This window comes from Pholcus phalangioides, unplaced genomic scaffold (genome assembly GCF_987345545.1).
Source record: "Pholcus phalangioides strain wild (caught in Gottingen) unplaced genomic scaffold, Ppha-v1.0 ptg000028l_1, whole genome shotgun sequence".
In the NCBI taxonomy this organism is placed as follows: domain Eukaryota; kingdom Metazoa; phylum Arthropoda; class Arachnida; order Araneae; family Pholcidae; genus Pholcus; species Pholcus phalangioides.
Genome location: NW_028301618.1, coordinates 6294758 through 6318425, shown reverse-complemented (window position 1 = coordinate 6318425; position 23668 = coordinate 6294758). Strand labels below are relative to the sequence as shown.

General features: G+C 39.6%; 1 protein-coding gene across 1 annotated transcript; it reads left to right on the top strand.

Moving 5' to 3' along the window:
• The first annotated feature begins 9197 nt into the window (after positions 1-9197).
• LOC149067837 (GPI alpha-1,2-mannosyltransferase 4-like) lies at positions 9198-22670 on the top strand. Its single transcript, XM_089251998.1, has 3 exons — positions 9198-9324; positions 12408-12536; positions 17797-22670. The coding sequence occupies exons 2-3, from the start codon at positions 12416-12418 to the stop codon at positions 19359-19361; spliced, it is 1686 nt and encodes a 561-aa protein (XP_089108124.1). The 5' UTR covers positions 9198-9324; positions 12408-12415; the 3' UTR covers positions 19362-22670.
• The last annotated feature ends 998 nt before the right edge of the window (positions 22671-23668 follow it).

The window sequence follows — 23668 nt, the reverse complement described above, 5'->3', positions numbered from 1 at the left end:
ACCAATCTGGGACCGTAGCCAGATATTTCTTTTGTACGTGGGGGACCAAAGTCATGGAACAAATGACTTAGCCCTGTTATTCTATTCAATATCAGTTCTGAAGCCCTGTTCTCTTGAGGGGCCTCACAAAAATGAAAACTGGTTGAAATTTTCGAGAATTTGCCAGGTAGAGCCTCAAAAAAATCACTTGGCCTGGAAGCCCATCATGCTCTTAAGATGGTCATGACCAACTTCTCTCAGGATTAATTTTAAGAGCGTCATGGGCTCCTGAGCCAACTAATTTTTTTGAGGCCCTCATTCAGGGGCGTAGCCAGAAATTTCATTCGGGGGAGCCAAAGTGATGGAACAATAGATTTGGCCATCTTTTTCCCTTTTTCGGTCATTTTCTCACATTTCTGGGGGACCAGACCCCCTAGTCACCCCCTCTTGCTACGACCTTGTATCAAAATGCAATATATATTTGATTGCAATTTAAATCCTACTTTTCTAGCAACATTATAGAAATTCCGCTCATCATGATTGGTCGAAATTAGTGATGAACCATTACGTCACTCATAGTAAAATACTTGGCGAAATTTGAATGTGGCGAAGTTGAGTGTTTTTTTTTTTTCTCTATTGCTTTATTTTCGCACGTGGTTTCAGGCGGTTTTTTCGATTCCTCAAGTTTTACTTTATTAATTTCAAAAAGGATTAAATTATATTGTTATTTCATAGTTATTTCATAAATTTTTGTACTGTCACCTAAACAGCACCTAGCGAGTTATTTGGCGAAATTCGGTTTCGCCAAAAGCTCCGCCCCTCGTGACGTCTTGCTATCTTTCTTGCTAGTCGTAACCAATCACCTACGTGCTAATGCCTCTTGTGTTGGTAAGAGTAGAACTCCTTGAAGTATATGAAGTCGTCTTAGGTAAGAGTGTAGGAATTGTAAATACGTGCCAGACCGGCAAAATTTACGGGGGTGGCAGATTTAGGTTGGAACAAAGAACAGTTGTAAAATTATCGAATTTTAAAGTTGTTGGGGCAGAAAAAATTCCTAGTCACAGCCCTGTTGGGAACTGAAACCGTGATTATACATTTACTACACTGGAATTTAAAAACGTCTGTAATCTCTGAAATGCTCCGTGTTACTGTTCTATGTATGCACTGTCTGCCGAACAAAATTGCAGTCATTAGTCGGATATCTGTGTCAATTCAGTATTTTTTTTTTTTTTTAGGCACAAAAATGATTTTGCTACAGCAACGGTTCTCACCTTACAGACTCGCTGAGTTTTTTTAGTGTATAAATTTCCATAGTGGAGTTCCCCCGTAGGCATCTGATTTAATTTATTTTCCTCCAGCTGCCTGGGACCCCCGACCAGCCGTAGCTGTGTTGCAATTTACACAGAAGTTTATATCATTTAAATGGGCTTTTGCAATGAACTTTCACTAATCCGGTAATCCGGCATACTCTGGTGGTATATGTACCAGATTAGCGAAAGTCTACTGTAATAGTATGAAGATCGAAAATAGTTTCGAAATCAGTGACTAACCTAAAATAATTTTTTTAAAACAATGACGAGATTCAAGAGTGAAGAAATTTAAAGATTTGGCAAATATGCTCAGCATATTAATTGTTTGCTGCTTCCATTGGCAGCCTTTAATTTCTTAATATCCATTCCTATATTTATTTATATCTAGAGAATAGGTGCATGTGTGTGTGAAATGAATAAGCTATATTTTTCTAGCGATGATATATATGTTATCGCGTACGGCGAATCATTCGCTGGGCCAGGGTAAGTAACTGATATTTTCGTAGCATCAATTAACGTTATAAAGTTACCAATACGCTTGTTATACATCGTCCGGCATTCAAGCAACAGTCACTAAGTTCACAAAACTTTTTTGACGGACTACTGCAGTAATGGATTAGAATTCAAAATAAATAATTATTTCATGATACGAACAGTTACGAACCACGAGTCAGTTATCTAAACATCAGTAAATCTACTCTGCAAGAGTTAGAAATCTTTAAAATAATATTTACTATTTTCGATAACGACTCAAAAGTTCAAAAATTGGCGAAATCTCAAATTTGAATTTGGTGACTTCTGCTTGAACGCCGACAATATGGTGTGCATTTGGAAATATTCGATTGAAATTTGATTAACCAATTGAAAATTTCTGATTTACCAAACAATTTATGATTAACCAGTTAAAAATTTAATCGATTCTCAGCCCTAATTAACATGAGCTCTGATTATAAAAATTAAAAATATAATTTTCAATAAGATGAGCCAGCATCTTCTCCATCATGTAAATTTTTCATCGCTAAAATGAATCAAAAATGTAAGTTTTGGTTTGTTTTTGTAAAAAAAAAATCAAATTTGCGGCAGGAAATAATTCATTTTTATCAAATAAGTTCACCATATCATTTTAAATATCTTTTTTTTTATTGTTTTTGAATGACAATCGTGTTATATAGTACTTGTTTTAAGAGGTTCGTGAATGCTAGCTTACCAATAAAAATAGTTTCAAATCACGTGATTTTGTTATATATCATTTTTATTCCGTACATTTAGCACGAATACCCCGCATATATTTTTTGGAAGATTTTTCCTCATATTTTATCGGGCCGTAACTATAATAATGGCTGTAATACAGTGAAACCTCGATATAACGATATTCTGCGGAATAAGAAAAATATCGTTGTTGAGGGATTATTGTTGTATCGAGATTTCACTGCAAATTTATAACTGTGATTTATAACTATAACACATATAATACCCATAAAAAAATATAACAAATGTTTTCTTTTTTACCATGTTTTTTTGTAGTTATTTGTATTCTCGGCTACAGATTCTGTAGTTTCGACTGCTGGCTGAAATAACCATGCTGTTACAGATATAGAACTAATTGTTTCGGAATCCCTTTTCTCTTATTGCGCTTTTGCGCACCACCTGTTCGTGAATATCAAATACAAATAACTTAAAATTTGTCAGCAGCATTGGTGTGCATCTTTCTGCCAAAGTTCGCCATTTGGCGAAGGTGCCAGCCTAGTTGATCGGGCCAACGTTCGAAAATCGAGCTTTCTCCAGGCTTTTCGGTCGGCCCCATATATGTTCATTTCTATACATCCTTATATATAGAAGAAGCGGTGTCAAATTATCGTCCAGTGAGTTTGACGAGCTCCCTCTCGAAAATTTTGGAAATTATCATCAAAAGGCAGTTTGTGAAGTGGCTAGACGAGAATAATGTATTGTCGGATAATCAGCATAGCTTCAGGAAGGGGAAGTCATGTGTAACTAACCTCCTTTGCTTCTATGATTACGTGACTAGGGCTTTGGGTAAGAGCAAAAATGTCGACGTTGTTTACCTTGATTTCCAGAAGGCATTCGATCGGGTCAAACATGGCAAACTCTTGAAGCGTTTACACGAGATTGGAATAGGGGGCAACTTGCTGAATTAGATAGACTCGTGGTTAAGAGATAGGTCGCAACGAGTTATGGTGAACGGGGAATTCTCTGGTTGGACAGACGTCACAAGTGGAGTTCCTCAGGGAAGTGTCCTTGGCCCCATACTTTTTTCACTTTTTATCGATAAACTCGATCAGGGTATCGATGGAATTACTAGCAAATTCGCAGATGATGTGAAGCTAATGGGGGTAATCGGGAATCAAAACGATAGGGAGTTGCTCCAGACCAACTTAAACAGGATTGCAGCATGGGCAAATGAATGGAGCATGACGTTTAACGTAGATAAGTGCATGGTCGCTCATTTTGGTTCGAACAACCCACGGTTCTCTTACGAGTTTAATGGTGTCACTATCCCGGATGCAACCAGGGTCACCGATTTGGGAATTCTCATTGACGAGCGGCTTAGGTTTTCTGAACATTGTTCAGCGGTGGTCAAAAAAGCGAATAGAAAGTGTTGTATTTTATAAAAAGCGTTGTCTCATTTTCAAAAAGGTCTCTTCGCGTTCTCGTAAAGTCATTCTTACGCTTTTTCGAGGCTTAGTTCGTCCTGGACTGGAGTATGCTGTAAGGTTTTGGAGACCATACCTACAGAGGGACATAGACTTGGTTGAAGGGGTGCAGATAACAGCTACGCGTGTCCTTATTGCCACACAGGGCTTGAGTTATGAAGAGAGACTTCATTTTTTGAATATGTTTACATTGGATGAACGCAGGTGTCGAGGAGATATGATCGAAGTGTTCAAAATTTTCAATGGGATGGATAGGATTGACCATGAACTTTTAGTACACCGCCAATCGACTTCTTTTACAAGGGGACACCAGTATCGGTTGGTGAGGGACAATGCAAGGCTACGGTGTCGCAGGGAATTTTTCTCTAATAAGGTTGTTAATAAATGGAATAGCTTACCCACGGAGGTAGTAAATTGTAACACAATTGACACGTTTAAAAAGAAGTACGATAAACATGGTGGGGTAAATCGAGAAGCTATCCATTCTTAGAATAAGACAACCATAAGTATTCTTTATGGGCGTTGTATAATGTTTTATCATGCGTATATATTGTTTATAATTTGTGTTAATTGCATTTTTAATTGGGTTGCTGTATTTTTGAAATATATGACAACCATATTTTTATGGGCATCTTTTTATCAGCCACCTCGTTGAAAATTGTGTCTGTTGGGGCGTTGTATCACTAAGATATCGATATCCAGATTCCTTTTTGGTCGTTAGGGTTGCCATAGCTATAACCATAATAATTATGGCGAATTATAAATGGCCATAATTGTCAAAAAAAAAGGCAACGCTGTGATGACCCCCGAATCACAGCGATTGATATAGGGATTGATATATAGGAATCGGCTGAAGAAAGGCGAAAACCCGAATTTCGGACTGGCCGGGTCAATCGTGCTGGTCACTCCGCAAAGTGGCCAACTTTGGGCTTTAGCAGTAACATATAGATATATTACTTTTCCAGGAATTATTTCTTTCTAAAGTTGCAAAAAGCTAACTCATACACAACAGGTATTGTATGTCCATATACTGAGTTGACCTCTGACCTTGACGTGAGAAGAGAGGGTTCATTTTCCAAGAAGGGGAAACGTGGAGAAAAAAACTCGTTAAAATAACGCAAAAGACGCCAACAGAAAATACCAACCTGCTCCTTTTTCCTACGACCTTTCTACCGAAAGAAGAATCATGATAAAATAAAGATTTCGGAAGTTCAAAGATGTAGCATACGTCACATGTCCCTCAAGGTATCTCTAAATGTGTCACGGATCGCTTAAGTGGTCTGGAACTGTGTCCCGGGTCATTTAAGTGATCTGGAAATGCGCCACGGGCCGCTTAAATGTTCTGGAATTGTACCACAGGACACTTAAGCGATCTGTAAATGTGCCGCTTAGTTCATTTTTACAAAATTAGGTTTGAGGACGACAGGCCGCATCAGATAACCATCATATTTGGTCCGCGGGCGAAGGGTCTTTGTGCGATTTATCATTATATGACGTGGAAGGTGGATCGCAATGAATTTATTAAAGATAAATTTTGAGTTCATAGCCTTCACATAACATTGAAATTAACAGAAATTTATTATAATAACATATAAAGGTGTTTTCTTCCGAAATTTCAAATAAAAAATATTTTTTGCATTAAAAAATAAATTTTTGATCGTGGGAGGGAGCACGAGCCCCACTATGTCCCCCACCTGTGTGCGTCTCTGATCCCGCCAATATGCAGAAAGCCGGGTTTTCCTAGGAATAGATTTTTTGCGCCGCGTGAACCGAATTAGAGCATTTCGCGCCAGCAGAAACGTGTTACATAATCACGCTACGCGTTTGTGTTTTCCTAGCGAGGCACATCAGATCAGGGCGGCATATAAAGTATATGGCTTTGGCATCAGCTACTCTGTCGTCTGCATGCTCCGGTTTCAAGGGAAGGAAAAGAAAACACACAAGAGAGTGAAGAGAACATCGGCAAAACGCATGGCGCACGACGCATTTGACTCCTCCAGAAGCAGTCGGCCAATCACGCCCGAGTAAAGCGCTGTCGTGCGCCGTATTGCGCTCGGTAGGGAAACAATCATGCTGCTTTTCTTATTGGTGAGTGAACGACGTGTCGCACTGGGGGATCGCGTTGCGCGCAGCACAGAAAACCTGCTCGTAGGAAAACCCGGCTTTAGGTTTCAGAGGGGCAGAGCTGATGACGAAATTTTGCTGACAAGGGAAGAGGGGGTTAGAGTTTTGCTGACGGGGGGGGGGGGGGGTCAAAAATGGCTAAAAATTCGCTTACGTAATACTTGAACGGCCCCAAATCAAAAGTGACTTATGTGGTGTGAATGAGAGAGAGAGAGAAGTTTATGTTGAAAAACTATACTTTTCATTCCTTGTAAACAATGCTCATAGACTGAACTGGAAGTTTAATCTAACAGTTCAGTCATTTCCACAGAACATAAGGAGACGTCCAAAACAAAGGACCTTCCAACAAGCATACAACAGGTAAGAAGTCAGTTTCCTTACTTTAATCAATAGTGTAAGTGCTGCCAGATTCCTAATTTCAGATTTAAAAGTAACACATGTGGTGAAGAAGTTCAATGAAAAAACTATATTCCTCATTCCATTCAGTTCCTTATGAACAAAGCTCTAAACCAAGCTGGATGTTTGAACTAAAAGTTCGGTCATTTTATCTGGGCATAAGGAGACATCCAAAACAAGAATCTCTGAAGCCGGGTTTTCCTAGGAATAGGTGTTTTGCGTCGCGTGAACCGAACTTTATAATTTCGCTTCGGCAGGAAACGTATTACATAATCACGCTACGCGTTTGTGTTTTCCTAGCGTGGCGCATCAGATCAGGATGGCTATATTATAGTATATAGCCGGGTTTTCCTAGGAGCAGGTTTCCTGTGCCGCGCGCAACGTGATTCGCCCAGCACGACACGCCGTCCACTCACCAGTAAGAAAAGCAGCATGACTGTTTTCCTACAGAGCGCAATACGCCTCACGACAGCGCTTTACGTCGGGCGTGATTGGCCTACTGCTTCTGGAGGAGTCAAATGCGTCTAGCGCCGCGGTTTTGCCGATATTCTCTTCACTTCCTTTCTTTCTTTCCCTTCCCTTCAAACCGGAGCATGCAGACGACAGAGTAGCTGATGCCAAAGCCATATCTATATATATAAAATTGATTTTCTGTCTGTCTGTGTGTCTATGTGTATGTATGTTCTCTATACAAATCTATAATTTTAGATCGATCGTCGCCAAATTTTGCATATCTACCAAATGGGACCCGACTTGAACGATAGGCTACTTTAAAATTTCGTCAGAGCAGGGCATGTGCCCCAAATGGGCAAAAAATTGTCGGGCAACAATGGTTTTTGGACCTCAACAATCACTTTCCGAACATTTACTTTGGTTACCGTGGTTCCCTAGCAATGCGTTTCAGACATGCATATGCCTTTACAATGGTTTGTCACTTCTTTAATGCTGCCAGTTATGTATAATAGTTCATGCCTTTATAATGGTTTGCCCCATTTTCAATACTCTCAGTAATGAGGCTTTTGGAATAGACGTCATAATCATCACCAGCATCGCTTTGAGGGTCAGGAAAAGGGTGATCCTCCTAGAAATCAGTGTTATAATTGCCGATCCTACTGTATAAATGCGGAAATTTAGCGGGGTTTTCTGTCACATCAATAATTTTAAAAATTGTATTGAAATCTCGATTTTTGAAATATTGAGGTCGCTTAGAGATAGATATACGAAGCCCAGGAGATTAAATACGAAGTAATTAGCCGGACCTACTTTGAGTTGGACATTCATGCAATAACATTGATTTCAACTTTTTATATTTATATCTTCTCAAGAATGAAAATTAATGTCTCCGTATTGTCTTTTGATATTCAACTGCATAAATTCATATGGTTTAGGATGTTTTAAAATTAATTATGGACCCATAAAGTACATCGAAAAAATTCCACAGCTTTAATTAAGCATTTTTGGAAGCTGAAACAGGCAGATGGATAATTTGAAGTTCAGGGGGAGGGAATCGAAATACCTAGCGTCCATCAAAAAAAAATGGGGGGGGGGAACTCTTCATTTCCACGTTTCTTTAAATCTAGATTTGGTTATTTCATGCGTCGCGCAGGAAGTCGCCATATTGGTTAACTTTAGACACGGTTTGCATGTCCCTCAAAGAAAGAGGGAGATATCACGTGTTTCTAACAGCCCCATTGAAGAAAACCCGGGCAACGCCGGGTATTATAGCTAGTACTTTATATAACCACCCGGATCTGACGCGCCTCGCTAGGAAAACACAAACGCGTAGCGTGATTATGTAACACGTTTCTGTCGGCGCGAAATGGTTGAATTCGGTTCACGCTGCGCAACAAACCTATTCCTAGTAAAACCCGGCTTAAGGCCTTGGCATCAGCTACTCTGTCGTCTGCATGCTCCGGTTTGAAGGGAAGGTAAAGCCGGATTTTCCTAGGAGCAGGTTTTCTGTGTCACGCGTGACGTGAATCACCCAGCGCGACACGTCATTCACTCACCAGTATGAAAAGCAGTATGGCTGTTTTCCTACAGAGCGCAATACGGCTCACGACAGCGCTTTACGTCGGGCGTTATTGGCTGACTGCTTCTGGAGGAGTCAAATGCGTCGTGCGCCGCGCGTTTTACTGATCTTCCCTTCATTTTTATTGTTTTCTTTTTCCCTTCTCTTCAAACCGGAGCATGCAGACGACAGAGTAACTGATGACAAGGCCATATAATATAATACAGCCGTTAATATAGCCGTCTTGATCTGATGCGCCACCCTAGGAAAACACAAACGCGTAGCGTAATTATGTAACACGTTTCTGCCGGCGCGAAATGGTCAAATTCGGTTCACGCGGCGCAAGAAACCTATTCCCAGGAAAACCCGGCTTAAAGAAAACACACAAGAATGAAACCGGGTTTTCCTAGGAGCACGTTTCCTGCGCCGCGCAACGTTATTCACCCAGCGTGACACGTCGTCCACCCATCAGTAAGAAAAGCAGCATGACTGTTTTCCTACACAGCGTAATTCGACTCACGACGGCACTTTTCGTCGGGCCGATTGTTATACTGCTCGATTGTTAATTTCAATCTCGAAACCAGGTGTCAGCACCTCTATCAAGTCTGGACTGTCCCGCGAAATCCGGGATATATGGTTACTAACTAAGTCTCAAAGTTTTTTCCTCCCTCTAAAGAAAGTGGTGCTGGCAATAACTATGTAGGTTGTCATGGTAACAAATCAAAATGTCGGACTTTCACAGGATTGAAAGATTACTCAAATCACCTCAAATGGCGGAACTTGGAGGACACGTGGTTTGAACCAGATCATAAGAAGCGCCGAATCCTTAAAGGTTACATTTCTACGTTATAAATGCTCCAAATATATTTATTTTTGATCGAGTAAAGTGTCGATGCTTCTCGACGCCCATCATAACATTTGACATATCGATCGAAACGTAGGATTGCGGTACCGCTCGTGATTTGGCGATGGTTTGGTGATATTTGTTGCCAAAGGCTGAGATTTGGTAGTAAAATATTTGTACAGTCATAATTCTAGTCTCGAATGTATCAAAATTGATTTTATTGTGTTGACATATCTTCTAATTGTATAAGTAACAGCTGTTGGCACGAGTTATATCAGTAATGTACATTGCCAAATCGGAATCCAAAACGTAGGATTGCGGTACCGCTCGTGATTTGGTGATATTTGTTGCCAAAGGCTGAGCTTTGGTAGCAAAATATTTGGACAGTCATAATTCTCGATCGATAAAATCGATTTTATTGTGTTGACATATCTTCTAATTGTGTAAGTAACAGCTGTTGGCACGAGTTGTATCAATAATGAACATTGCCAAATCGGGGGTTAGAGAAAATGGTGCTCGCCTAGTATCTCGAGTGGCGCCCCTATTCTATGAGTTCCTTATTTTTACGCTGTACTGCTATCTAAAATTATCTATGTTACAGAGATTGACTATAAATGCATCTCGGCGAATAGGTGCTAGCAGAGAGCAATTACCTCACATTTGAATTAGTGTGAGATGATTTTCTAGTCGCTGTGGTAACCTGGCATCTAGGATTTGTCCAGCTCTGTCAGAGGTTACTCTTTTATTTGCTCACTGATCTGGTTCCTTTGCACTATCTTGTTCACTCACATGCATGCGAACTCTTTAAGTCACTCTTTTGGCCTATCACTGACCTGGTCTTGTTCTCAAGGTCACTATTCTGTTGACTCACACACTTTCAAACTCTCCAAGTCACTCACTGACCTAGTCCCTCACTTTAGGTGGAGAGGCGGGTATTTGACACATGCAGGCCATACAAATTTTGTCACTCATGGCCAACCACACCTTGCCGTCCCATTTGAAGAGCTTGTATCCGCTTGTGTGCAGAAGTCCAGCAAATCACTCAAGGGCAATGCATGTGACACACTGAGTAGACACAATACCATTTTGCTGACCCCCTCTCTTATAAGTGCGACAGGATGTGTGGTGAGGGCATCTGTTGAGGTTCGTGAGGTCTTTTGAGGACTTATTAGTGGGGGGGGGGGGGTAGTTCAAATGCACCCTCAAGCTAGGGAAAGGTTTTTCTCATTTTTCGCATTCCCAATTAAGATACCATTAGTAATATTTCATATTTTTATAAAGGGTGGTTGATGAAATAATATCACTTAGCCCCCCCCCCTTCTTGTCACCAAATTCAGCAAATCCGAACCTCCCCCACCCCCATCGATGCTGACGTAATAATTGAATAGCCCTAAAAAAACATGGTGACCCATTAAAGTTGAAAGAGTTTTTTGTTTTATACGTGTTTGAATGTGAGACAGCTGGTATATAGGCCTAGTATTATAATTTCGGCCAATATTTCATAGTGAAAATTACGGAAATCATGATCTATATACCAAAACATACAGAGCATCAATATTTGTGAGTAAAATTACTAATTACTGACAGTGGACAAATTGACAGCTTTTTATAAATCTGTTAATTAGAATGATTTCACAAAGAAAATGTTCAACTTAATGAAGATGCAGAGTAAGTATCATTCAAGAGGAAGCATCGCGCGCGCGTTAGAAAAAATGGACAGACATTTCTTTAGAATGATAGATGGTTTTTTTCTCAGCCCAAGATATCAAGGAAATAGATATTTTTTGTATATTATTCCGAGGTGAACTCGAAAAGAAAAGTCATCTTGTCTCCGCCGGGATTCGAACGAAGGCCCCCTGCATGCCAGGTAAGCATGTTACCATCTGCACTACTGAAGATATGATCCTGCCTTCCTTATTTCACGTACTGTGGCACAAGGCGCTGAATGAGGGGAAAAAATGAATTGGAAATAGCTCTAAAAAGATAAAAATAGCAGTTTGGTGGGTTGGAAAAATTTTGAAGCATGACAAGGTAAACTATTGGCTGTAGAAGAACTCCCGTCAATTTGGCTGCAACCATGCTTATGGAATAGCAGCTGGTTCTGTGGCATCACAAAGAACAGCATGACTTTTAGATAATTATTGCAGCACAGTTTCATGCATGCTGCCGATTTAGTGGCTGCATGTAATGGTGAGAGGATTTACAATTTACCGTATTGTATGAGCAAATTTGATTTGAATTGAGAGAGTGTATTCTTAAATCATGCATGTAGACAGCAGTGGCTCGTGATCTGTGCGGTCACGTGGGGCACCACCAGGGCCGTACCGATCCTTCTTGGGGCCCCAGGGTAGACTCTTTCTCGGGGGGTCCCCCATGAAAGGGTTATCATTATGCAAAATGAGTATATTTTTCTGGGTAGCATCCCAGTTGCCCCAGCCTAGTTATGGCCCTAAGTGCCGCTCTAGTACAGATGTGAAATCCAAGTTGGAAGAAGAAAAACAGCTTAGTCGATCAAAAAAACTTGATGTATAATTCCTTTTCCTGTGAATACTTTGAAATAAAGACTCGCAAACATCTTAAAAATAACCCCGTTGTCCTCCAGGGGGATTGCTGAAAGCCGCCTTTTGTGACCACTCGTGATGCCTCCCAGGATGCTGCTTTTGTAAACAGCATGAGAGGGAGGGGGGACCAGCAAAAATTACCTGTAGAGTCGTTATTGGTTAGGCACTGCTTCATTGTATTTTTACCACATCATATGGCATGAAACGACATCCCTGCAGATTCTGTTTTTGATGGTGGAAACTTGTGCTGCATCAAATGAGTGTGATTTGAAATTTATTGTTTGTTCTTACCATTCATGGAATCAAGTAAAGGCTTGTCCATTTTGGATCGAAAACAGCGGCAAAACCTTAATACTGAAATCTGGGGTTTTTCCCCCTTTAGGTATTTGCCTCATGTGGGGTTTGTAGGTTTGCCCCCATCACAGCTTATACATTTTCCAGCATGTATTATGTTTTAATATTATTTGTATCATACACTGAGTAATTTTTCCCTGAACTTCTCGTTTGCAGTAAGAAAAATGGGTGTGCTGTATTACTGCTACATTGCGCTGTTGATGTGCCGCTTTGCTCTGACTGTCATTCCGCAGACGGGTTATATTCATCCTGACGAGTTTTTCCAGTCTCCAGAGATAGTATATGGTAAATATTAGACTTTTCTTACTTTTTTTTTCATTTGAAATGAAATCTTGATTATCTGGTGCAATCCATACATGCCTATGTTGACAAGTCAGAATTGAACGTGCGTCACTTCAAAGGTAGAAGCTGTGGTTCTTAAACTTTTGCCATCCCCAGCTTTATTGTCTTAACAATCATTACCCGCAGTTTTCTGGGGCAGGGTTGTGTGATGTGTTGTATATATATGATACTGTATATATACATTGAATGACCGGACTTGCCCTGCTTCACATCTCAGAGAGATATTGAAGTGTTCCTGAAGGTGGATATACCCGAAAAATTATTAATTTATGTAAAATAAAAAAAATTTTCATGCATACATCTATACAACTAGCTATAATACCTGGCACTGCCCGGGTTTTCTTCAGTTACTGGAAGGATTGAAAAAAATAACACACTATTATAAAGGCATAAACACGTCTACTCATAGGATTAAAGAAGTGACAAACCATTGTAAAGGCATATGTATGTCCGAAATGCATTGCTGAGGAACCACAGTAAACATCCCAAAAGTGATTGTTGAGATCCAGAAAAACAATTATTGCCCGACAATTATTTGCCCATTTCGGGCATTTGCTCATCTCTGACAAACTTCTAAAGTAGCCTATCATTCAATCTGGGCTCTGTTTGGTATACATATATGTAAAATTTGGCGACCATCGATCTAAAATTGCAGATTTGTATAGAGAACATACACACACAGAGTAAAAATTGTAATCATAACTGTCCACAGTTAATCATTCCGTAATTGTACCATTGTCCTTGTGTAGATAATCACACAATAACCTTGTCTTGCATGTGACAGAATCTGGAACTGAATTTGTCTAGTCTATATATAGAATACACCAATCACAGGCTGGAATAAGATATAACTTATCGTCCATATGGCCGCCACATTAATTTTATTCAAGCTCACCATTAGTCGATACGACAGCTCGGTTGACGCTTGTCATCTAGGACGTTGATTATATATTTTATATCAGGTGTCTGTGAAGCAGCCGATGCTTGTCTTCTTGGTCGTAAATTATACCTTTCCTAGGCTACCTCTCTTGTTGGCTCATAAGACGGGTTCTTTGAGCATGAGTGTCATCTTATTGGCGAGTAGATGCAAGTTACGGTCCTGGAATTGAATAAACTTCTGTGAAAGTTCAGAGGGATATACAGTGAAACCTGTACGAAACTGAACATCAAGAGACTCAAATAATATTCTGTTTTAGACAGATTTCCGTATTATGAAGGTGCAAAATCAAAGCACCAATCATTGGACAGACTATATTTTGAATCCGTTTAAGACAGGTTTCCCATCTTGGACAGGTTTCACTGCATATATACAGTCAAACTATTGTATGGCCTCCTGATTCAGTGTCAACTAGAGATGTGAGGTGAGAATATTCTCCTGGATGTAAAAATTGGAGCATAATCAAGAATATTCATTTTTGAAATAATTTAAATTTTTTTACAAATTTTGTTTATATTGTGAAATATAAATTAGTTTTCATTGCCTAAAACATTTACAACAAAACATTTTTTGGTATAATCACCCCCAGTGACAACTTTTAGTTCGAGAATATTCTCCAGGTCATGAGAGGTTTTAAAAGTTTGATTATAAATATTTTAGAAACCATTAGGTTAAAACCTTGAAAAATTATTTTAAAATTGGATAACTTTTCAGAAATATGTTTAACACAAAAGAAATCAAACTAAAGTTGATTGATAAATGAAACTATTCTTATACAATCACCTTCATTCTAAGATACAGAACTGTTGTTTTCTTCAATGTGTATACACTTAAATTCTGTATCACTCACATTTCTTTAAAAGTTGTGCAATTCCACCCTGTTGGTTTAATTTTCTTGCTTTCAAACTTTAATACTGTGGTCTACAAACTTCAATATTCCCATCTTCTTGTCTTCAGAATCATATCTTGTATATCTTGTCTTCAGAATCATATCTTGTATATCTTGTCTTCAGAATCATATCTTGTATATCTTGTCTTCAGAATCATATCTTGTATATCTTGTCTTCAGAATCATATCTTGTATATCTTGTCTTCAGAATCATATCTTGTATATCTTGTCTTCAGAATCATATCTTGTCTTCAGAATCATATCTTGTCTTCAGAATCATATCTTGTCTTCAGAATCATATCTTGTCTTCAGAATCATATCTTGTCTTCATTCCATCTTCAGAGAATATTCCCTGTCCCTGTCTCTCTTAGAATATTTATATATTTATATCTTATTCTTGAGAATATTCTCTCAAAGGACTATCATAAATTACTAGAGAATATTCTTATCAAAAATAATAATTCTCAAGTTATTTATCAAGATTATTTATTATAATACATGTTATTACATATATTCTTGATAATACTCTCTGGAAAGATTTCGGTAACTGAAGAATATTCTCATCGAGAAGAATATTCAAGAATATTCTCTGGAAGGACTATTATTAATAACTTCAGAATAATTCTTATTATTTTCTATAAGAATATTCCCCAGTAATTTATGAAAGTAGTCCTTTCAGAGAATGTTCTCAAGGATATTATATGTAACTATATATATATATATATATATTATAAGTAAAAGGAGAATATTCTCATCAAGAACTTATAAGAATATTCTCAAGTAATTTATAATAGTAGTCCTACCAGAGAATATTCTCCTCAATGAGAAAATTCTCCAAAAGATTATTCTCAAGAATTTTACATCTCTATTTTTCCCTTCCTTAAAAAGGTTGATCTGGTATCAACAAATGGATGGCATCAACAAGGATCTGGCATCTCAAAAAAAAAAAAAAAAAAATCTTCACAACATCCAGTTTTCTGTATATCTTGCACATAAATTTACTTTTGTTTTTCCTAGAGGTGTAAAATTCTCGAGAATAGTCTTTTGGAGAATATTCTATACTATTATAAATAACTTGAGAATATTCTTATAAGTTCTTGATGAGAATATTCTTCTGTTATTTATAATATAGTTACATATAATGTCCTTGAGAATATTCTCTGGAAGGACTACTTTCATAAATTACTGGGGAATATTTTTATAGAAAATAATAAGAATTATTCTGAAGTTATTAATAATAGTCCTTCCAGAGAATATTCTCTAATATTTTCCTCGATGAGAATAGTCTTCAGTTACCGAAAAATCTTTCCCGAGAGTACTATCAAGAATATATGTAATAACATGTATTATAATAAATAAGCTTGATAAATAACGTGAGAATAATTATTATTTTCGATAAGAATATTCTCTAGTAATTTATAATAGTAGTCTTTTGAGAGACTATTCTGTCCCTGTATCTCTCTTCCTGTCAAGAAGATGGAATATTGAAATTTGTAGACCACAATATTAAAGTTTGAAAGCAAGGAAATGAAACCAACACGACTGAATTGCACAACTTTTAAAGAAATGTGAGTGATACAGAATTTAAGTGTATACACATTAAAGAAAACAACAGTTCTGTATCTTAGAATGAAGGTGATTGTATAAGAATAGTTTCATTTATCAATCAACTTTAGTTTGATTTCTTTTGTGTTAAACATATTTCTGAAAAGTTATCCAATTTTAAAATAATTTTTCAAGGTTTTAACCTAATGGTTTCTAAAATATTTATAATCAAACTTTTAAAACCTCTCATGACCTGGAGAATATTCTCGAACTAAAAGTTGTCACTGGGGGTGATTATACCAAAAATTTTTTTGTTGTAAATGTTTTAGGCAATGAAAACTAATTTATATTTCACAATAAAAACAAAATTAGTAAAGAAATTTAAATTATTTAAAAGAAAAATGAATATTCTCGATTATTCTCCAATTTTTACATCCAGGAGAATAGTCTTGTTCTCCGAGTGAACAAACAGGAAGACACGCAAGGCATTCTAGGGAGCACCATGGTGCTCTCAAGCAACGATTTTGCTTCTAGATTTATTTTTCCTTGTCGCTCTCGTTTCTCGGAAGAAACGATATTCCCGTCATTCCCCTCTGCTAAACCCAACTCATAAAATCCCACACTGTGGCTTCTACTCTTTCCCCTCCCCGGTCCGTTATATTGCCTATTTTGCAAAACAATTAGTCTAGGCTACCTTCCAGGGGTGGCTTAAACGAGGGTGAAAGGGGAGCGGTGCCCCCTGGCGGCAGCTTGGGCTTTCGTTGTACGCAAAAATTTTTGAAAATTTCTAACAGTAAAAATTAACATGATTTCATGCTTTTGAGCCATACATTGACAACGAAGGTGTTCACCAAACTTGAGAAAAAAGACGGGGCCTGGGACCGTAATACCAGAAACAAATTTGTACTCTTCGACGAGGGCCAGTGTGCATTTAGATACTCTGAAACAGTAATTTTTCCGGAACAGTCAAACGAATGCAAAGGAAATAATTCGTTTTCTCACTTGCCCTGTCCCTGGAGCACCAGATACGCCTTTGAAATAAATTTCTTAATAAAAATCACCTCATCATCATCATCTTTATGGGATAAGTGTGAATAATGATGGCTCATCAATAAGTGTTGTTTTGTGATTGATTGAGTTGTCTGGCATAATTAGGAATGGGGGAAAAAATGTAAGGCAACACACTCTGCTTTGCAAATGAAACATTTTCTTCAAAAACAGGATGCATGGTCAGGCATACTTCCTCGGTAAACAATGGAGTGCGACTTTCTTCTAAAAACAAAATAGATTCATTTCGCAGCCCACTTAGGCCAATAGCCCTGCCAGCCTCCTGCCAAGGTCTTCTTTAGCATATCTGCACACTAGGCTGTGCACCCAGGCGGCGGGTAAGTTCGAGCCACCCCTGCTACTTTCTCACCCCAAAGCAGAATGCTTTGCATTGTTCTGCAATGAACCATTGACTGACTGGAAATGTTCTGCAGTAAAATTTCCCATACGTGTTTCCTACATTTTCCTTAAAATTCTCCCAGATTGTTTTGCGATGTACGACGCAAATTTCGGCATATCCTGCTTTGCGGCCTTCACAACCCATAGGGCTCTCGTTAGTAGCAGCTCGCTATGGCATTCTGTGAATGCACATTGATTCATCACAATGTAAAGCATGTCATAAGTCATTTCACCACCCTCAATTTTTTTTAAAATCGATTTATGAAAAGTGCCTTGATATGTCTGGGGTGTTTTTCTATTTTTTTTGTCTTTCTATTTGCACTACATATACTGCAATTATATCAGCTGTTTATTTTAATAATAACATACTATTCCATTCCTTGCAGGTGATTTGTTGGATTTTCAAGCCTTTCGGCCATGGGAATTCGATCAGTCCAACCCACTGAGATGCATAACATTCCCATACGTGATAGTGGGAATACCAGCCGCCGTAATGAGGTTCCTCGGAGGATTCTTCTTCCACGGCGAGCTGTTCTTCCCGTACCTGCTGTTGGTGCTGCCGAGGCTGATCATGTCCTTGCTGTCGCTGGTGCACGACCTGTGCATCATGCACCTCTGCACGATGATGGAGATCAGACCGGCCCCCATACTGCTGATTTTCGCCTCTTCGTACATCCCGCTGGTTCATTACACGAGGACGTTCAGCAACTGCACCGAGGCTCTGTGTTTCTCGTTACTGAACTATCTCATCATAAGGGACTTCATCAAGTCTAGGCAGGGCAGAAGGCGCATGGACCAGCCGGACGAGAGCCAGACTAATTACTTGATCGGCGTTCTGGTGTCTGCCGGTTGCTTCGTGAGGCCGACGTTCCTGGTGTTTGCTTTCGTGCCAATGATTTTCTACGTGCTCTTCTCGTCTCGCAGCACCCACCAGATGATAAAGAAGGTCATATGCTGCGCGCCCGGCGGTGTCGCGACCGGTTTGTTTTTGGCCGTCATCGACACCATCTACTACAGGGGCGAATCCCTATCGATGATGACGCCGGAAAAGCTGTCGGATTTACTCCAGGACTTGGTGCTCACGCCGTGGAACTTCGTCAAGTATAACTCGGACCCAAAGAATGTGGCAAGTCACGGTGATCACCCGAGATGGTTACATGTCCTAGTCAACGTGCCGATGACGTTCTCGATTCTCGGCCTGTATGCACTGCATCATTTTTTCAAGTCGACCATGATGTTCATGAGACATCGCAGGCTCAGCTATTCGAAACTTGAGACGTACTTCTTGATGTCCTTCATTTTCCCACTTTCAGTGCTTTCGGTAATGCCTCACCAAGAACCCCGTTTCCTGATACCTTTACTGTTCCCTGTCGTTTTCTTGTGCGGCAGCACTTTGTATTCACACTGCGAGAGGTACTGCGTCGTCGGCGTGCTCTGGTTACTGACTAATATCGCCGGGATAATAGTTTTCGGCTTCATGCACCAGGGAGGTCTGTACTCCGCTCTTTCGTATTTCCACACTGTGTTCGTCAACGATAACTCCAGGAATTACAACTTGGTTTTCTATCACACTTACTTGCCCCCGAGACACCTGCTCGCACTCCCGAACAGCATGAAGCACGTTCAGATCCACGACATCGGCGAGAAGCCGGAATCTGAATTCATAGCTGCGATCGAAAGGAGTCTGCGGAACTCCAAGCGGGGCGATCAGCTGTACATAGTCGTTCCGAGTGCCGCGACCATCTCTATGGTGAACGTGAACATAATGTTGAATCCGAATTACAGAGTCAGGCACGAGGCAAGCTTCTTCCCGCATCTGAGCACGGAGGACCTGCACCTGTACAACGTGTGGCGTGCTCTGATCAGCAGAGCTTCTCTGAGACACAAATTCCTCAAACTGAGGGCGTACTTTGCCCTGGACGTCTATCGAGTCGAAGAATTCGATACTTGAATTTGCTGTTGTAAATGATTGAATCGTCGTCGTCCCACATTTCTTCATTCCCCCCCCCCCATGATGTATTTAATGTTGTGGTCTTTCATTAGTTGTTATTGACATGTAAGTTTTCACCCATGAATCTGCCGATTTACAATTTGGGAGATTATTGATTTACTTACGTGCATGGTATTTTTCTGTCTTGCATGAAATGTGATGTTTCGAGAGAAAAAGAAAGTCACAGTAAACCATTTTGGTTACGGTAAATGTAGTATTTATAGAGTATCTTAATACACTATTTCATTGATATGGTATAAACTGTAACAAAAAAAACCTTCCCACTGATCCCGATGAAATTTGTGTGTGTATGGGGCCGTTCGAGTATTACATCAGCAGGTTTTTAGCCATTTTTAACCGCCCCCCCCCCCGTCAGCATTTTTCTCTACCTGTTAACGCATATTGGGATCAGAGATGTACGCGAGGGGGAGGGGCATGAGCCCAGCTATTTCCTCTTCCCCTCATGATGCAAAAAATATTTAAAAACATTAAATTTCGGAAGAAAACACCTTTATATGTTATTAATTCCTGTTAATTTCAATGCTATTTAAAGAATAAGAACTAAAAATCTCTCTAAGAATTTCATTGCATCCAGCCATATATGCTAAACCTATAGTCCACGGGTCCATTTGTAGCCCCTTGGGGTTATCTGATGTCGCCCCACCACCTCAAACCTGATTTTGTAAAAATGAACTAAGCCACACATTTTTACAGTTCGCTCAAATGATTGTGGTACAATTCCAGAGCATTTAAGTGGCCCATGGCATGTTTACAGATCACTTAAGTGACCCGTGACACATTTACAGATCACTTGAGTGACGCGCAGCACAGTTCCAGAGCACTTAAGCGGCCCGCGGCACAGTTCCAGAGCACTTAAGCGGCCCGCTACGTATTTCTAGAACACTTAAGCGAATTGGACACATTTCCAGCTCACTTGAAGGATCAGCGGGACATCATTAAAGTGGTTCTATAGAGGACTTCAGATGCCCACAAACTAGGGAAATGTTTTTCTTGTTCGTGGTACACCCAGTAAGATGCCATTAAGAATATCTCATATTTTTATACAGGGTGATTGATGACGTAAGCATCATTCAAACCCCCCCCCCCCTCATCAAAAGCTAGCAAATCGGAAACCCCCTCCCCCCATCGATGCTGATGTAATACTTGAATGACCCCTATGCTTATGCAGGAAAATCGTTCCAGTAAGTTAAATGACAAAAATATAAAGCCACAACAGGTGGCAGAAAGCAAAGAATATGTACTCTTGCGCCAGTGCATATCTGTTAAGTATAAAATAAGGTAGAAGGTGGAAAATAGAGTGTTGTAGGTAAAAAAACCCATTGCAATACACACATATTTCCAAAACATTTCATGTGGTGTTTGGTGTCATCTTGTGCTATGTATGTACAGTATTAAATCATCCATGGTTCCCCCACATCTTGTAGCAGGTCCCCTAGGCTTGGATGTTTTTCACGGGGCCCTTTCTGTAGTGAATTTGTTGTAAAAAAATGATAAGAATCACCCCAGGCTGAAGCCCTGCCAGCCCCACCCTTGTGGTGGGCCATAATATCAGCTTGGCATTACGCGCTAGGAAAAAGAGAAAGTTTGTTTATGAGTGGCCCTAATGTATTTATGATTTCAAGAGTTATATGTGTTGAAGAATCCCTCACATGATCTGGAGCTAACTGCCGTTTTTTTTTTACATGCTTTTTGAGAAGGGTGATAGAAGACAGGATGACGGGTCCAGATTAGATTATAGGGTGTATGTTCAAGTATATACCTGACTTGATCAGAAGCAGAATCGAAGGTTGGCTTTCTGTGCTTATGATACACCCAGGCATGGGGAAAGGAGGTTGGTGCATGAACAAATTAGGTTCGTACCATTTATACAAAAAGAGAAATTGTGGCAACTCGTTCATTTGCTGAATTGACTCTAAATTAAAAAAAAAAAATGAAAAATGATTCTATTAAGCCGAATCTGTTGCTATTTGAGCTGACATATATTAGATGCAAGTTATTTTGTGAAATGCCGTGAAATGCTTTCTATTCAGTTGAAGCGTGTCTAGTTTCTCAAACTTTTCTGTTGATTGCCCTATTGCTCAGGAGAAGGAAAAAAATTCCATCACATTGCTCCTCCTGAGCACAGGGCCGCAATTGGGGAATGGCAAGGGCGCTGTCTACTCTTTTTCCATTTAAAATTTCATGGAGGTGCTGGAATGGATGTTTGGGCCAGGTTACAGAGCAAACTTTTTTTTTTCTTCTAGTTATGGCTCTGCCTAAGCTATCCCATAGGACTCAATATTGCATCTGTAGCTATTATTGCTTCCCTATTAATTTCGTCGCCCACTTCGTGAAACATTATGTAATATGGTATGTCAGTACATGTGATAAACATACTCGTATTTCAAGGTGTCAGGTTCTAGTCTGTAATCTTTAATCAACTGGGAAATATATATGTTGCAGCCAATGCCCGAAATGGGCCAGTTTGTGAATTTGCAACTTCATTGTAAATTGACCTGGCCAATATCTGAATTTCAGGCTTTGGCCAGCCAGTTTGCGAAGTGGCTGAAGATCTCTAGCCAAAGTCTGGAAATAGAAGGCATGATTCAAGGTAATTGCCAAATTAACATATTTTTTTTGCGATATTTATGGCCATTTATAATTATGGCAGCCCTAATGAGGGAGGGGGTTTGAAGGTTGCTTACGTCATCAACCACCCCTTTTTGAAGATATGAAATATTCTAAGCTGCTGACGAGGGGGGGGGGGGTCAAAAATAGCTGAAAATCTGCTTACGTAATACTTGAATGGCCCTGGACAGTAAATCCAATTTTGGCCAGGGATCTCCAGCCACTTCACAAATGAGCTGGCCAAAGCCCGAAAATCACTAGTCATTTCACTTTGGCCAAAACCCTCTGCCAATTTGCAAACTGGCAGCTCTTCGGCAGTAACATGTACAATAAAACCTCTCTTTTGTGGACACCGGCAGGACAAAAAATAATTCACCCGTAAAAGAGGGGTTTGAAATGCATACTTTCATTATACAAAGGGAAATTATTTGGCCGTAAAAGAGAGGTGTCCATTAAGAGGGGGGTTTTACTGTATAATGCGATCCTAAAATATTGCGTGTGATTTTTTTTCGGAGACAAGTTCATACCATGCCAATATTGATGATGTACGATTTGTGTTTTCTGAATTTATCTTGTCTGTATGGGATATTATTTGTCTTTCATTGATTGATCCTTGCCAAATAAAGAGATTTTCCACTTCTCTCCCTCATGACTGATTTAATACCACAGAACATGAAATCATCCAGAGATGGGGCGAGAAGGTTCCAGACTGGAGAACTGTGGGCCAAGAATATAGGTATATCTTCTAAATGTTTTGTCCACGAGCTTGTCTACATCCCTTAAGGGCACTGCTAAAGTCCCCACATGTTCAATCCTATAGATTTTGACGTAATTTTTTTCTCTGGAGCCCGAGACAGCTGCGGAGATACCTAGACAGTGATGTCCCGACAAGATTTTACATCTACAATAAAAAAAATCACGGAAATACAATTCGACATTCCCTGAAATAATCTAGATGGTGCCTATGTGTGATAAGTGCTAACAGCAAGCATTCCAAAACAGGCCTTGAAAAGGAATTTAGATACCAGCCAAATTTCTAAGAAAAGAACGTCCGGAAAAGCCCATTCCGTGACTTCTATAACCCTTGTTGTGTTAATAGACATGTGCTGACGTAAATTCTGAAAAACTGGATGAAAGTCTTTGATATTCACAAGTAGAGAATTTAAGGCACTAATGCCAATTTTTAATTTTGAGCACAATGGTGGTCGACTGAAGGTAGTTTTCAAGTGCTAAACACTGAAGTGTTTTCAAATGCGAGCCGATCTTCCCCTTTAAGAAAAGCTTGCTACAGCCTGTAGCAGATTCAATATACATCGAGGTACGAGGTATTGTCATGGAGAAAGTATTGAAGGAGCTGTAAGTTGCCTATATATACTGTACGGGACTCAGGCCATTATGTTAGAGGGAAAGGGTGTGGTGCATTTTATATTCTTTAATTATTCGGGAGAGGGCTCAGCCCCTTTTTTGAAATTTATTAGAGGGAGGGGCTAAAATGACCTCGGCAACCCCTTCATTAAAAAAATTCATTTAAAAAGAATAATTTAGATGCCAGTTTCTCCTTTGGCCGCTGTGGTTGTGGAGTATAGTCATAGCAATGGACTTGCATTGCAAGGGGACCCAGGTTCAAATCCCATCTGTGC